The 16,538-nt window shown below is 40.9% G+C and overlaps 1 protein-coding gene across 2 annotated transcripts; it reads right to left on the bottom strand.

The window, feature by feature from the left end:
- Nucleotides 1-1,078: 1,078 nt before the first annotated feature.
- On the bottom strand, nt 1,079-12,371 carry LOC311199944 (uncharacterized protein C3orf85). Of its 2 annotated transcripts, XM_084274098.1 has the most exons (4): nt 12,310-12,371; nt 4,479-4,615; nt 4,207-4,292; nt 1,079-1,975 (listed from the first exon to the last, which is right to left on the bottom strand). In XM_084274098.1, exons 1-4 carry the CDS (start codon nt 12,356-12,358, stop codon nt 1,921-1,923), a joined length of 327 nt encoding a protein of 108 aa, XP_084130224.1. In that variant the 5' UTR covers nt 12,359-12,371; the 3' UTR covers nt 1,079-1,920. The 2 variants fall into 2 exon arrangements, with proteins under 2 accessions (XP_084130224.1, XP_084130223.1); XM_084274097.1 differs by lacking the exon at nt 1,079-1,975 and having other exon boundaries at nt 3,954-4,292.
- Between the last annotated feature and the right edge of the window lie 4,167 nt (nt 12,372-16,538).

The raw sequence follows: 16,538 nt of genomic DNA, 5'->3' as shown, positions 1-16,538 counted from the left end.
AGCAGTGGTATTTTAATTTTATGGCTCTGACAGCCATAAAATGGCTCGTAAAGGCTGGGCAGCTACCTCTACCAAGCTGACAGTTGATGAGGTAAGACACACTTCATCTTGCCTTCCACCTCATTGGTGGACTTTGTCATCCACACTTCAGGGATGCCTGTTGTCCATTTGCAAATCAGCTGCTTAACTAACTCCTTGTTTTCGTTTAACTTGCCATGCAGGCATGAAAACTGCAGCTAATTCTCAAGCAGATCCCAAAGCTCCATCTTGGCAGCAACAGCAACAGTTTGTGAGGCAGGGCTGGAAACAGCAGCACTTCAGGAACTGATGCGCAAGTGGCTTGGGCGTCACTGCCTGTGGAGCAGCAAAACCTGGGGACCAAAGGGGCACAGATGGAAGGGGTCAATCCTTTGATTTTTACTTTATGTCCATTTAGAATAAAATGCGGTGCTTATCCTTCCAGTCCTGTTTTTTGCTACAGACTGAAGAGCTTCAGGTACTGTGTCATACTTCCAAAGTTACTGAGGAAAATAGTGGAAGGTTTAGGATGTTGAGTGATAGCTTCTCCAAGGTCAAGCAGCACAGCAAAGGGAGACAGAGGGGATGGACCATGATTGTGTTTAACTAGTGGGGTCTTTTAGTCTATACATCATTTGTCACCCCTTATCTTTGAATGCACAGTTCATAATTAAGTAGTGTAACTGAAGATGTGAAATTCTACATGGCAAATACTGAACTTGCACCTCATTTATCTCTTTCAAGTGCTTAATGAATTTTCAGCTTCAGCTAATGAATAATGGCAATTTCAGGCCCATTGTCCTATTCAGAGAAATTAATAATGGCCTAAGGATAGTTTCATACCTAGGAGCATGGTAGAGATTGCCAAAATGACAGAACACGCATTTTGTTTCACAAGATCCAAAATTACCTTCTGATTCGTTCCATTCAGTATACAGTCCCTATTCACAAAGAACCTCCAACCCACGACACGCAGAACCTACTATTTGGGGATAAAAAGTAAGGTTACCAAATATTTCAGTTCTCCAACAGGTCCTCTTTGTTCATGCAGAAATTTTGATTGGTGTTGAAAGATTTTAATTGCTAGAAATATAACACAAAAGAAACATTGGAGCCCAATTTGTTCTTCAAAGATGTACAGAAATAAGGTATATTAATGGATAGGAATGGGGAAGCTTCCAGTCTCAAGAAAACTTGGCATGAAACCACTTTGTAAATTTTATAAGAAAAGGAGCCATGAGTCATGTTTCCACCAGCTTCTACTTCCATGGAGCCAGAACAAAACAACTCATAGCAGTAGCTGTGGCTTTAGTTGGTTTTTGCATTCAAGGCCAACTCCAGAAGTTTAAATGTGGAAAGCAAACTGTATACAGAATATGGATGTATACTTATAATACCTACTGATTCGACCCCAGTGCTTGAAAAAAATAGAAATACAGAAGTATACTTGTTCTAGCCAAACTTGGAGCAAATTTCTCTTGCTCTCCCAAAGTGACTGATTTCCATTTCTTTACTGCCTCTCAAAAAAGTAGCTAGAGCAAAATACTGAGAAAAATAACCGTGGGTTTCAGCCACAGATGCAGGAATGCACATTTGAAAATAAATGTTTAGTGAAAACTCATTTGCCTGAAAACACAAGGTTGGTTTTTTAACCTAATCTGATAAAAGTTAATGGCGTCCTTGTCTTCATCTTATTCAAGTTCCCATGACTTACATCTCACTTCTACTGACAAATATAGAACATGCGGTATTGAGAGATTTAGTGTGTTAATTTTGGGTTTACACAGTGGGATGAGATAAAGTCATTTTATCAAATACAAAATGGCAAATACATAACATGTCGTATCCTAACGTTGCATGATACAAGACACGTAGTGTTTAATAGCTCATTCTTGTCTGCTGCTAGAAGTGAGTCCCAGACTGCTGTAGCATGTCCGTGTAAGATCTGATGTTATCACTAGAAAAGATAGAATAAATAGTTTTTAGAAAAAAATTTGCAAAATTAATTTAGCCTGTTGGATGCTCCAATCTTTGATTCGCAAGCTTTTGCAAATATTTTCCTGTGGAAGAACAGCTCCTTAGCCAGATTCCTGCATAGGCTGTATATTCTTGCCTTTCTTGGCTCAGAAATACCACTAATCATGAACTGTAAGTTTGAAAATCATTGTTTTATTTTATGCATAACATTTTTTGTAGCTGCTAGCTTGATGTCTTTGCAACTATATGCCTTCACAAAAGCTCTGGAAGTTAATTTCTATTATATTAAGCACTGGAAACTTTATTTCAGTCTGGGAGTTAACCATCCTCCCCCTGAAATCATAAACATGCTCCAGTGGGAGTGCCTAGAAACGTGTTTCTGTAAACTGACTTTAATCCTGTCATATGACAATCCTAAGGATTATCATTCTGGAGGCATAACTCCTGTTGCAGTATGCCTGGCAGCTGTGAGGATCCTAGCCTGAAGACACATGTATTGGACAACTGATAATTAGAGGTAGTTAGGCATTTTCTGTCTGGGTAATTTTTCTGATGGAAAAGACAGGTTCGCTTTTTTCCCCCAGAAAACTGAGTAAAGTGTGTTCAGGTAATTTCAAATTTGTCATAAAACAGAAGTGACTGCTGCCAGCCAAGCTGCTGCCCGTATCACTATTAGAAATTGTGAGGGAATATCCAGGCACTTCCTTGCAGTCACCAAGCTGAAGGCTTGGCAAGGGGACAGGGAAAACATGACTTTTAGCTATTCTTTTCTGCTTTGCTTCTGCTTAGAATGAATGAATCACCTTTCAGGTGGAATTTTCCTAGAAAGCTCAACCTGAGACTCTCCACATCGAATTCCCATATTATAAAACTATGCTTTTCAGAATCATGGAATCATAGAATCATAGGGGTTGGAAGGGACCTCGAGAGATCATCGGGTCCAAACCCCTGCCAAAGCAGCTCCCTAGGACATATCACTCAGATAGGCATCCAGACGGGTCTTGAATATCTCCAGAGAAGGAGACTCCACCACCTCCCTGGGCAGCCTGTCCCAGGGCTCTGTCACCCTCACTGTGAAAAAGTTCTTCTGCATGTTGGTGCGGAACTTCCTGTGCTCCAACTTGCAGCCATTGCCCCTTGTCCTGTCCCCACAGACCACTGAAAAGGGGCTGGCCATTTCCCCTTGCATCCCACACTTAAGATATTTATAAACATTAATAAGGTCCCCCCTTAGTCTTTTTTTCTCTAGGCTGAAAAGTCCCAGCTCACTCAGCCTTTCCTCATAGGGGAGGTACTCCGGGCAAGCTGCAGTTCAGAGTGAAACTTTGTACTCACTTTCAATAATAAAGCTACTTTTAAAGTAATAAGATTCAAAGCATGTTTAATTCAAGGTACATTATGAGCAGAAGTCTCCCTGGTTTCCTGTTGCTGGTTGCAGCCAGACTGATCAGATTGCTATGTCTTGGTAACAAGGTTAAGCACTGAAACTTGAAGTTGTATGAGTTTAGTTCTACCTACTCCTGTCCATTTCTAGAGACTGCAGTATCTTCATATGAAAAATGTTTCGCTGGAATGACGTGTGTGTTCTGCACTGTGCTTGTCAAACTGAGTCACTTAGCAATTGTCCCCTAAATTTAACAAAATTGTGTCCAAAAACTCTATGCATTTTAGCATAGTCCTAAACAATTTCTCTGTGGTGATTTGAGATATTTCATTTCATGTACTTGTGTGCTGATCTGTAAATACTGGTTTCAAAAACTGCTACGTCTAATTCTCTTTATTGTCCTTCTGAGGTTTTATTCTCCACTGAATGCAGTTTTGATATTGAAATAATGGATGGAATTTTTTATTCTTTTTGTTTTCTCTTCAGGATTTGCTTTCTGTCTGCTTTATAAATCAGCAATGTGGGCTATATTGCTGCAGCTTAGCTTCTGTGGACTTTTACAAAGATATATATTCTTTAAGCTCTTAATGAAGCTTTCCAAAGCACACTTTAAAAAGAACTTGCCACAAGAAAATGACCACATTTAAATAACACTTGGACAGAAACACCAAATCATCTTTAATTTTTCAAGACTTCTCTTATAATCAGGTTTGTTAATATGTCAAGTGGTGCCACTAGCACCCAGTTGCCAGCACTCATATTGGTCACTTTTATTTAGGTGCATGCGTACATTCTGAAACGTGCTCTGTTGAGAAACCCCATCATACCTGGCAATGGAAGGATCAAAGGTAAGAGAACCCAAGTCCATGTAGTATTGTGCTGTGTCTCTCAAAGCTGTCCACGACTCACTAACCTGAAGTAGATCAAAACAGAAAAGAATATTCTGAGGTTTGCTACTGAATAAATACGGTCTGGGACTAATGAGCAACTTTGCTTATCAGACAAATTTCTTCCCTTGCTTCACAGGGTTACAGTTATGTGTTAATCCCAGACCTCTATTTTCATTTTTGTAATAGATGATGCAAGATGAAGACAATACCTGTTCAGCCACAGTGTATCCCCATGCATTTTGGCTGCTGGTTGGGTCCCAGTAGTTCTGAGAAAAGGGTATATGTCGTTTTAGTCGTATGAATTGATTTGCTGATTCTTCTGAAAGAAACGGTGCTCCAAAGACACCTGAAAGAGAAGCTGAGAAATATTTGTAAAATCGGAAAAATATTTTCAAATGTGTATTTCAAAAAACATGTTTATACCCAAGGAGCATGTCCTTGGACCAGTAGTTTATTTAACAAAATAAATGGTCCTACCTCAGATTTCAGAAAGATTTGGGAGTTTCTTTTACATCTGAAGTTAATAAAACAGATGCGATAGATTATTATTTTGCTGTTGAATCCAAAGTAAATAAGGCACTGACTTAGTGTTTTGTAACTAAAAAAAGCTGAGACTGGAATTGTACTTATCTCAGGTGTACTGAGAAGCCTAAAGTTTTTAAAAAGACCTAATTTATCTATGAACTTAACCATGCTTTCTAAACCCTTCTGGTTTAGGTGTAGTATTTATTCTCATTAGTAGCAGAAAAGAAATAGGATGCATGGAAATTATTCTGTGAACAAAAGATGTTGCACTTCTAATCTTGTTATTGCATTGCTTTAGACAGTGTTTGAGGTCACTCCAGATGCAGAAGTACTTCTTGCACTTCTTGAAATAACCGTTCTGCCTGAGAAAAAGGGCTGAATTCCTCATTAACTTCATATGAAAAGCCCTGGTACAGGAAAAGTTTTTTTCTTTTTAGCCTCTAGTGTTTGAGACATAAATTCGTTTAGGGCTAAACTGGTCTGAAATAGCATGTCAGTCTGAATCGTACAATTTTTAATGAGCTGCTGATTAAGTTGAAACTCAGATAAGTCAGGTCAGTGCCTGTAAACAGCTGTGCTCCAATTTAGTGAGGTTGGTTTAAATGGACACCTGAGGATGACCTGCACATACTTGGTACAGGTGGGCCAAGAACTTGAACCCTTGTGTATTGTGTCTTACAATAGGAGCTCAGCAGGGCAAACTATCGCCTCGCTGACTCGCTCTCCAGTGCCCTTATGTCTGGATTTCTAGGGGGAAGATCTAACTGAGAATGCCAAATGTTTGCTTTCATGTGCAGTGCTCAGCTGAATCCAATTCACTTGCTGTTATCGCTACCTTGGCTGGCCATCCACAATATGGTCGCTCTTTATTTTTTTTTAGGTAGAAAAAAATGTAGGCTCTGTGCATATATAGGTAGTAGATATGTGAACTAGAGTATTTTCTGCTCTTTTTTCAATTTGTTTCTTTTCATAGGCCAAAAACCAAGCAAACAAAAAAGCTTGAAAAGCAAGTGAGAAAATGTTTGACTGTACAGTAAGGAACAAAAAAAAAAAAAAAAAAACCAAAGCAAGGGAAGGTAGTTGTCAACCTCCTCTTAACAAAGACATGAAATAGTACTTTAGAAAATTTACTTAGGGAGCAATGGAAGTCCCAGTAGTTATTTCTTACTTCACTGTCTCCAGGTTCCAAGCTTCTATAATCAGGAACTGGAGCCAGGAATTTTGGGGTAGGGGGTCTTCAAGGAATAACATCTTTAAAAATGTTAATAACTCCGTGGATGAACTAGAAAGTTCCGACATTTGATGCAAAGACTCTCGCTGAATTAACTGCTGTCTCCCTTAGGGAACTGAGGAACAGCTATTTCTGTGCCTCAGAAAACAAGTGAGATTTTGGCCTGTGGAAGGAAGAAATATATTTCTTGCATTTGCCTATTAAGCTGCTATACTTCTGTTCCAGAGCTGCACAAAACGAAGCTCATCAAATTTCATTATTTCTTCAGTACTTTACTGTTACCCAGTAGAAAATCTATGAGCTGTTAACTTCTCTAGTGAATTTGGGTGGGGGTTTTTTGACATTAAATATTTTGTAAAGCCATGCTTACATTTCTGGACTGAGATAACTGAACTGGGATCAGAAATTGGCTCAGTAACAGCCTTTGGTTTTGTTTAAATGTGTGCATAGTTAGTAAGGGCCATTAAACATTAAATTTTATCACCAACATGTGCTTTGGTGTTGCAGCTACCAAGGAGCTAGAGAAAAAGGTCATTAAGTAGCTCTGCTTTTTGTGGGTTCTTTCACCACTGCCAGGATCTTCAAAGAATGAGCTGTAATTCTCCTGGTGGGATGTGAGGTGTCGTCTTGGCTACTGTGGCGCAGAGTGCTGCATCTTAAGGGTATTAACTTTACATTTTTAATAGACAGTCTGCTCTGGCTGCACCTGTGTCCAATGAGAAATGCCATCCCTAACCATAATGAATATTCCCTTTGATTAAAGTGCACCTGCCTGCTCCAGGGGGAGGCAGGGGTGTCAGCAGTGGTCTTGGCTGCTTTTGCCACCATTTACACTCAGTTCTCAACCTTTTCTAGTTGCTAGCCCAAACCCTTACACCTTTCAACTTTAGCACCTGGGAGCCATCTGTGCAGGGCTTCTCCCTAGCTGATGGGGCACCCCAGTTGCTCGAATAACAGAAGAAAATCAGGTAAGTGCCTTTGAGCTTTAGGTTTACCTCATTCTCCCTTCATTTTACCGTAAGGATCATTGTATGTCTTTGAATGAGGCAAGCTTCCTTGAATGGGGCAAACTTCATTTACCTGCAGAAGAACTCTGTGAGACCATTCCTAGTGAAGCCAGAAAGAGCCCTGTTCATCTTTCACTGGGACTACACAGACTAGCAGGGCTGGACATTTGCCTGTGCTCTGGCAGAGATCAGCAAGGTCTTAAAGCACTAATATAGACCTGGAGCCATCAGACCAAGCATCTCTATCTGAGTAGCCCCTCAATACAGTGTATTGTCTTCAGCAACTAGCCTACTTCTTGGCTCAATTTAAGTTTCTCAGACTGGGTGTAATCTTCTCCCACCTTTTGAATGGCTTAGTATAAGACTGAGGAAGAGTTTGTTGTTTGGGTAGGTGCTTTATAAATGTAGACTATTCCTGAAGGACTGCAGCCCTCCAGGTTGCAGAAGGCTAGCACAGAAACCAGGAGAAAGGAGTTTTGAAGCACCTAGGTGGCTACGAGCAGCTGGGTCATGTTAGTGAAATGGGTGCCCATGCATAAAGTTGAACTGAAAGAAATATGAAGAATTTCAAATTGTAGTGAAATAAAGTTAACTTACTGTAGAGAGCAGTCAGGCAAGTTGTACACTAATGTCTTTATTCTGTACTGGTTTTCCTCTTTTCTCATAGGTAAATATGTTATTTGAAAAACATATTTAGGGATTAGCAGCCTAAAGGGGAAATAGGAGGGATGTGTACAGGGAGTGAACTGTTGCAAGGGGCTGTATCAGCTGTTACCAGTTAGAGTGCTTCCTTTCATTACATCTTGAAGATGCACTCAGTGTTCTCATATGAAAGGTAAATTACAGAAAAAAATGGCTGTTTTTTGTAAGCAGATGCTTAGCTTGTGTAATTATTGCCTTCAGCAGGCAGTTTTGTCTATCCTGTATGCATAAACAGATTGTCCAGAGGGAAAACTATTAGTAATCATTACTGCTGTGGTGTCTTCTGAGCATCTCGTTATTAGTGCAAACTGGTATAAGACTAAACTCAAGGGAGGGAAGATGGTGGTAGAACATTGTCATCTCTGTCAAAATAGCAAATGTGTACCTAATCCAGAATTGACTACAAAAAGAACCAAAAAACAACCTAATCAGGGTTATCAAATAGCTTGGAATGGCAAGGTAATAATTTTTAAAGTATTACAGTATAGCAAGAAAACTGCATTTAAAATCTAAAATCAACCTTAATTGATCTTAAATTATTGTGCATTAAAAATCTCTTTACTGGACTCAAATGGAAGCTTAACTCTGGTGCATGAGGACTGATTTCCAAAAAGCAAGATATTTAGCTGGGTGCAACTACAAAATCTTCCATGAAAGATATCTTTTCCTATGAGCTAATGTGCAACGATCCACTTCATCACACAATCACAACTGTGAGTGTGGGATTGAATTTTGACATCTTTGCCTGGTTAGGCACCTATTTAATTGATAGGCTTGTTCTTTTTTAAAAGCTGAGCTGTACAAGCCATTGTGTGCTTAGCAGTCTTTGGGGAGAGAAGGGACGGCACGTGCGAGTCTAATGGTAGAGTTAAATGGTAAGACAAACCTTTAAACTTGCTTTAGTATAGGATATGCTTCCCCTTCTTCCCTCCTGGGAGCCTTTTTTGTCTAGATCAGCAGTCATGTGTAAGTGGTAAGAAGCAATCTCAAGGCTTGGGACTGAAATTTATCCCTGGTGTGCATCTACCACAGGGAAAAGTGGTTTATGTCTGATTTGCTGTGATATTTACAAAAAAATTGACAATTACTTAGCAACACTTCAGTCACTCTCTGTGTATGTTGTCATATAAACTGGAGCTATTTGTTTCTCTCTGTAGTTTCTGAAGACTACTGCAAGTTTCTGACAGCCTGAAAAACCTATTGCTGATGTTATTTATATCAATGGAATTTAAATGTCAAAAGTTGGCAAGCATTCTGGCTCCTTTCCTTTTAGTCTAATAGCTCTTCTTATTATTGGCTTTGGTGATTGTCTGGTCAAAATGTCAGCTCACAGGTGTAAGGCTGCTGGTCTTATCAGCACTTTAGGACAGAGCTTGGACAGAGGCTAAACTTGGACAGGGCTAAACTTCAACCTTGGACGCTTTAACCTTGCTGAGGTGGCTGGTGCTGACGTGTTGGGAACTTTGAAAAGGTAAATTAAATCCCGCAGCTCAGTTATGTTTTTTAACATTAGAAATGAGCCAGAACAGATACCACCACCCCACCCCCGCCCCTGCTTCAGGTAGCTAACTTCCTAAATCCAGAAAAGATTCACAAAGCTGGACCCCAGGACTTGGACTGCACATCACAGTGCACAACAGTGCAAGCACTGAAAGAAAAGTGTGGAAGCAGATAGTTTTCTCTTTGCTGAAGCATTTCTCTAGGTTATGTGGCACACCATGGAAACCAAGACACAGTTATCTGTGATTATTTTGCATACGTGGGTGGATTGGTGCAGGGATAGACTTTGGGATTTTGCTGGCCACCTTTGGGCCACGTCACCTCTTCAAGTTGAAAAGCACAATCATGCTACAGTCAGACACCTGAATATTGCTTTTTTTTTTTTAAATGGTGAAAAAGAAATGTGTGTATGCACATTGGCTATGTGTTCTGAAGTATTTGGATGATAATAAAAATTGAGTCAGATCTGGTAATACCTGTTGATAGCAAATTTGAAGTCACTGATTGTTAAGTACTTCAACACTGTTCGTATCACCTAATCTTTCACATTTTGTCCCTTATGTTTATTATGAAAGCTCGAATTCTCTGTTCTTTGACAATTCTTAATTTTACAGCACTCTGGTTCAGGAGATGAGAGCTCAGTCATTAGCAATCATTACAGATACAGCATCAGCCTTGTTCCCTCATCAGCAAAGGTAGACAAGTTACACTTCATGAAAAATTAGCTATTGAACATATTGCTGGTGTGAAGCCAGGGGTCAGGAAAGTTGTCAGGTATGGGTAAATAGCAAGGTAATTTGGCAAAAATCCTAGATAATCCTAGGGAAGGAACTACTTCCCCTGCAGCAAAGTATTTAAAAAAGCATTGGTCTGGCTCAGTGGGTTCTGGTGAAATTTCCTTTCTAAATCTATATGTGGCCATCAATTTAACCTTGAGTGAACGGGTACCATAATCAGACATTTGAGAGACTTCAGTAATGATCCCATTTCCAGGGCGCCACACCCTTGTACCCCATCCCTTGCTGCTGTGCTTTACGGAAGCTAAAGAAAAGCTCCAACAAACTGCCCAGAACACCTCTTCCCAGAGGAATGAGGGTGGTTTATTCTGGGGAGGGGCTGTATTGGGGGTGTGATGAAGTGCCAGGTTCTCATCAGTGAATCTTATTGCCTTAGTTTTAATTTGCCACCAACTCGACTGTTGGTGAAAGGATTCACAATTAATGAAAAACTGAACTGCTTGGGATCAATGAAACTTTTAAGAGCTCTTTAAGATCAGTAATAAACTGTTCCTTTTGCCTTTCAAAGAAAGCAATCTGGGAAAGAGTTTCCTTTCTGCTGGGAAAGACCAGGGATATGAAAGTAAAGTCTTCCGAAAGGAGTGGCAGCAGGCTGCTGTGCTCCTGGCTTGGTTTCAGGTGACACTGCTTTTATCATGATGGCCTTCAATGGAAAGGAAGTAAGGTTCAGGAAGATGACAAGTACCCAGTAATAGTACAGGCTCAGGTGCACAACAGATCATGAGGGGCAAATAAAGGGGGGTTTTTACCTGAGCTCTAACATTTCAGGAGAGAAAGATCCTTTCCACCTCCTTTCCTTCCTGCACACCCTCACTGTAGCCAACCTTAAGGACATTATGATATGGACTTTTTGGAGGCAGTCCAGAGGAGGGACACAGAGATGATCTTCATAGGAGCACCTCTCCTATGAAGACAGGCTGAGAGAGTTAGGCTTGTTCAACCTGGAGAAGAGAAGGCTCTGAGACTTGTAGCAGCCTTCTAGTACCTAAAATAGGACTACAAGAAATCTGAAGAGACACTTTTTACAAGGGAATGTAGTTGATAAGAAAAGTGGAGATGACCTTAAACTGAAGGAGAGCAGATTTAGATTAGGTATTAGGAAGAAATTCTTTACTGCAAGGGTGGTTAGGCCCTGGTACAGGTTGCCCAGAGAAGCTGTGGCTGACCCCTCCTTTGGCAGTATTCAAGGCCAGATTGGATGAGGCTTTGGGCGACCTTATCTCTGGTGGAGGGTGTTCCTGCCCATGGCAGCGGGGTTGGAGCTTGGTGATCTCTGAGGTCCCTTCCAACCCAAACCATTTGGTGATATGACAAGAAAAACAATTTGGCCCAGGAAAGTACAGCTGATTGTGGTCCCAAAGCACAGAACACCTTCTTTATTAATTCACAATTAAGTATTAGCTAACTCCATCTAGCTCATTTTGCCTTGGCGGTATTTATGTGTATGTCTGTTTGAGCACTTAGATCTAAGGAAAGTTCGTGATGCACGCGTGTGGGTGCAGCATCTTTCCGTGATGCAGGCAATCACCTGAGCAGTCAATAGTCAGTGCCTGCCTTGTTTGTTCTAATTTATTGAGGTATAAATCTCCCAGCACGTGCATCGCTGATCAGTGACTGTACCCAGCCTGTGCTGCTTTGGAAAGAGCATTTTTTCAGCCCTGATGATGGTACAGCCCTGCCCTGTCCACTTTCACTCTGGTCCAAGTTTTACAGGTGAGTCTTTGGTTTTAGATGCCCTGGTTTCAGGGTCCTGTGAAAGTTCAGTGATCAGACAGCCTGAGAGTTTAAAAAAAAAAAAAAATCAGTGTCCTTAAGCAATTCAAATCAGACATCCCAGAAATCACTCATGAAATACATCATTTAAGGTTCTTATCAATGCACGTAAAATGTTTCCTAGAACAATAAATCATGAGATCAGAACAATGTTTAGCGCAGATTCCAGAAAAACAGCATTACAATCTTTCTACAATTATAACAGTTAAGAAAATGGTCCTGCAAGAATCCCTTTCAGTTAGGAATGTGTCCTCATTCCTAATACCCAAGAGGCTGAGCAGTAAGAAGTTCAAAAAGTAGTTACGAGGCGCAGAATCAAGACCGAATTTCACAGACTATGCTATGCAGTCTTGTGCTCACCCACTCTCCCATATGTCCTGCTGCAGCGATTTCCAGTTAATTCTCTTCCATCAATGCTGTTCCGACAGTAACACGAGGTTTTTTGCCAGCTGACTGTTTAACAAGCCAGAAGGGAATGACATGAGACAGGGTGCCAGGCACTTACCTGTAAACAGCAAAGCAGACACCAAAATTTGAAACGTTTTCAGAGACATGGCTAATTATCCAGAATGTGTTTCCTTTGTAAAGTGGAGGCAGTCAGACAGCTTTATACTGTGTTATCTTTAAGTTTATAAATCATTGACCAGATACCTGTAAATTGTTGGTGCAGGCAGAGGGCAGGGTACAATGCTCAGTTCAGATTTGTCCTATATGCTTCTGTACACTTTGGACTTTGCAAGCTGAGCCTCTAATGAGCTATAATGAGTCATTGTTGTGTGGATACATTAACTTCTGCGTGAGCTTTATAGTGCAAAATAACGCGTTGGGCATGTTCTGTGCCCACTGAACAGGCAGGTGTCTGCAAGTCAGTCTTCTGCATGATTGTTTTCTCCTCATGGTGGTCATGGATGTGAGCACCTGATGCGAATATGAATGGTGGAAAATAGTGTTTAAATCCATCTGCTCAGAGAGCGGTGCCCAAGCAGGCAGTGTATTCTGGTTGTATAATACTTGGATTGAGGAAAATAAGCCTATGATAAAAATGACAGAGAAAGCACTAGGACAGGGAAGGAGAAAGGGAGTTGGGTTCCTGTCTTGAACAAGGCACAGGTCACAGCATCTCTTGGTGCCTTCTGCTGGTGTTGGGACTCCACAGCATGGGCCACTGAGTTCATGCTGTCTTACCTTTCCCACCTCTCCTGTTAAAAGCTGCCTTTTTATATGCAACTCACTGTCAGTAACAGTTGTCCTACTGCAGACCAGTTTGCCTTCATAACCTCACCTACACCAATGGCAACAAACCAAGAAAGCCAAGCTTTATCACACATTGAGGTGAGTTGACCTGCAGTTCACCAGCACAGGCATGCGTGTAATCAAAGGTTTTTAGATCAGGTTATTAGACCTTGGTGACGTTGCAGGTCAGGGACCAGACTCCATGCTGATGGGCAGCAGTACTTCATTCCTATGATCACAGTGAGAAACAGCTTGTCTAGACTGTGGATGGTGCAAAGGTTTGTTGGGAAGTAAAATAGCGTTTAGTTACGTAATTAGAGCAGCTTATAATTTTTGTTGTTATTTGCGGATGGGGAGACTTGCACAGCAGGTCTAATAGTGGAATCCTTAACCTTTCAGGGGGTTGCTTCATAACTTCAGTATTTTAGTATTGTTCTAAAAAGAAAATAATAAATCAACCCCACTTAATAACAAGAGGAAGGTGCTCTGCACTCTAGAGCCATATTAACAAATATTAATTATAAAAATTTGGGATGTTAGAACCAGTCTTCCCCATCTTTGAGCTACTAAATTAAATGTTTCATGTCAGTACTTTTGTGGACTAGCATTAAAGGTGTCAGGACTGGGACATTTGCCAATGGGTGACACAGATGTCTGTGACAGATGAGCTCTCAAGAACTGTAGATCCCCCAGAAATACATTCCAGGAGAGCCTCATTTTCTCTCTCAAACTTTTCTGTGCCATCATGTTCAGCTTCTTCCATACTTTCCTCTTACACAGACCTGCCTTTCTATTGCAATTTCCCTCCCCTGGGTTTTTCCTCCCAGTTCCTAGTATAATGTGTGGAAGTGCATGTTCGCATGTAATTTTGTGTTTACTGCCGTTACCACTTATTTAATGTGTAGTCTGCTTGTAGAGAGGAGTGCTAGTGAATATGGTCCAGGCCAAATGAGATGTTAGTAGCCAGTAGGACTTCTCTGCTACCTGGGAACAGATCACAGGGGTCATGCTGGACTGGCAACACAAACCCAGGACACCTACTCCTCCTGTCTCATCTTGGGAAGCAAGAGAATGAAACAGAAATGTTTTTCATGAAAAAATTATAAAACAATGAGATGGTGGCAATAGATCATAAGTGACCCTGAGTATCCAAAGTCCAGGCTCCCAGAACCTAAAAACTCATCCTTGCTTTTGCAATTTCTAATTAAAATCTGTTATGTGCTGGAGAATATGACTTGTCTATACCCTTTATTGAGGAAGCCTTGATTCTGTTAGAGGGAAAGTCCTCACTGAGAGGCACAGAACAACCTCTGGTGCAGTCATGAAATATGGTGTGGATATTGCAATGCCTGGACCCAGGCTCTGAATTCAGAAGAACACGTGGCTTATTCCACTGTAGAGTGGCACAGTGGTCAGCCAGCGTAAGAGATGATACAAGATCTGGAAAGCAGCTAAACTGCAGACAGAATGTCCCCTTAGACATATAGATCCATGACACCTGAACACTCATCCTACTTTTCCTTGCATTCCTCACCCATCCTGCCACTCTTGCTTCCTTGTCCAATTTTGGTCTTGCTTTGGACCCTGCTCTTTTGTACCAGCCTGCACAACTCTTCATTCTTCACCTGAGATTTGTCTTCCTTTTTGTAGCATGCTCTGCAATTTCACATAAAATGATGCCACGCCTGTTAAACTCAGCTTCTTGAGATTGAAGAATTTATTAGTCTCCTATTAGGAGAAAAGCTTCAGTTCAGCGCAGTTTTCCTTTTCTCTCATATGTGTCCTGCTCCCCACATCCATTGGTTATACAGCTGACGGGTTTACCCACTCTCTGCCTCTGACCCCAGTCACAGAATCACAAGGTTGGGAAAGAACTTTAAAATCTAGTCCAACCATTCCTGTCCTATGTTAAACCATATCTCTAAGTACCTCATCTACTCTTTTTTTTAAACACAACCAGGGATGGTGACTCAACCACCTCCCTGGGCAGACTGTTCCAGGCCCTGACAACTCTTTGAGTAAAAATTTTTTTCCTAATGTCTAATCTGAACCTGCCCTGGCCCAGTCCAGCTATTGCCCAGTCTCACTTCTGCTCAGAATAGCTGGTGTTCTTCCTGAAGCCCTATAACATACATTTAGTTTGGGGGTTGCGTATGCCCAGCTGGCTCACATACAAAAAGTTTTAGGAGGCAGATGTGTTCTTTAAGGGCATTATATAGGCAATCTGGATATCACTAAAAATCCATGAAAAGCATGAATGTGTTCATTGAATGTAGGATTTTAGCTGTTAATCACTAACAGATATGCAGGCTGCAGTTTTTTGGAAGATTTATAACTTGGCCCAATGGTTCAAATTTTCATATGGTGGAATGAATCATCCTATCATTTTCATATGATGCCCTCCCTCTCTTGTCAAATTTCTATTCCCTACTTAAAAGCATGGAAATCTTCTTCAAAGAAGTTGTCATCAGGATCTGCAGCGCAAGTTAAACTTCCCCCCACACATCCTTGTCTCATTTGCACAAATAGTTGAGATATTGGCTGAAATGCTTCCAAAAACTTTCAGCCTGAGGCAGACACCTGACATATTTAAAAATAAAAATAAAAATCAAACCAAGTCATAAAAGTTTAACTGAGTTGCAGACAAGTGAAAGTGAGATTATATGAAGGGACATTCCAGGCAATGCTACCGGCCTTATCAGTACGATGTAAGGTAGGCTTCAAACAGCAGAACTCTAAGTTAGGGGAAAGATCAGAACTTTCTTCCTTTTACATTTCATAATCTTAGTCAGTAAATCACCATTTCAGGGGAAAGATCTATACTCTTCCAGTGAGATTATTTATTTATTTATTTATTTATTTATTTATTTGTTTGTTTATTTATTTATTTTTAAATTTCAGGAAAAAGAGTAAAAAACCTAAAACCATAGCTGTAACAGGTTGTGGTTGCTTGACCCTGGATGGAGGCCAGATGTCCACCAGTCACGCTATCACTCCCCTTTTGCTCTGGACAGGGGAGAAAATATACATTGAGAGGCTTCGGGTTCGAGGTAAGGACAGGGAGAGATCATTTTGCAATGAGTGTCATAGGCAAAACAGACTCAACACAGAGTAAAAGAAATCCATCTAATTTATTACACTGCACTTGCACACCCAGTGACACCTGAGTCAGATAATGAGAAGTACAATCAAGTAGTACAACAAGAAGTACAATTAAACACCTCCCCCCACCCCTCCCTTCTTTGCAGACTCAACTTTATTCATAATTTCTCTTCTTCCCCTCCTCAGGTGGCACAGGGGGAATGGGGGTTTTGGCATGAGGTTCATGAACTCATGTTCCTCATGAGTTGTTTTCTGTCAGTGGGGGAGGGAGGGGAATTCTTCACACTCTTCACCTGCTCCAGTGTGGGGTCCTACCCATGGGAACTTCTCCAATGTGAGTCCTTCCCCACAGGACTTCAGCTCTTCACCAGCTGCCCCAGTGTGGGTCACTGCTATAGT

The sequence above is a fragment of the Gallinula chloropus genome, assembly GCF_964237585.1.
Source record: "Gallinula chloropus genome assembly, chromosome: 1".
Classification (NCBI taxonomy): domain Eukaryota; kingdom Metazoa; phylum Chordata; class Aves; order Gruiformes; family Rallidae; genus Gallinula; species Gallinula chloropus.
This window is presented reverse-complemented; position numbering and strand designations above follow the sequence as displayed.

Coding starts and splice junctions, on each gene's coding strand:
- LOC311199944 (XM_084274097.1), bottom strand. CDS start 12,358: ATGTCTCTGAAAACGTTTCAAATTTTGGTGTCTGCTTTGCTGTTTACA. Junction 4,616..12,309: donor GTCTGCTTTGCTGTTTACAG/GTAAGTGCCTGG, acceptor CTTCTCTTTCAG/GTGTCTTTGGAGCACCGTTT. Junction 4,293..4,478: donor GATACACTGTGGCTGAACAG/GTATTGTCTTCA, acceptor GATCTACTTCAG/GTTAGTGAGTCGTGGACAGC.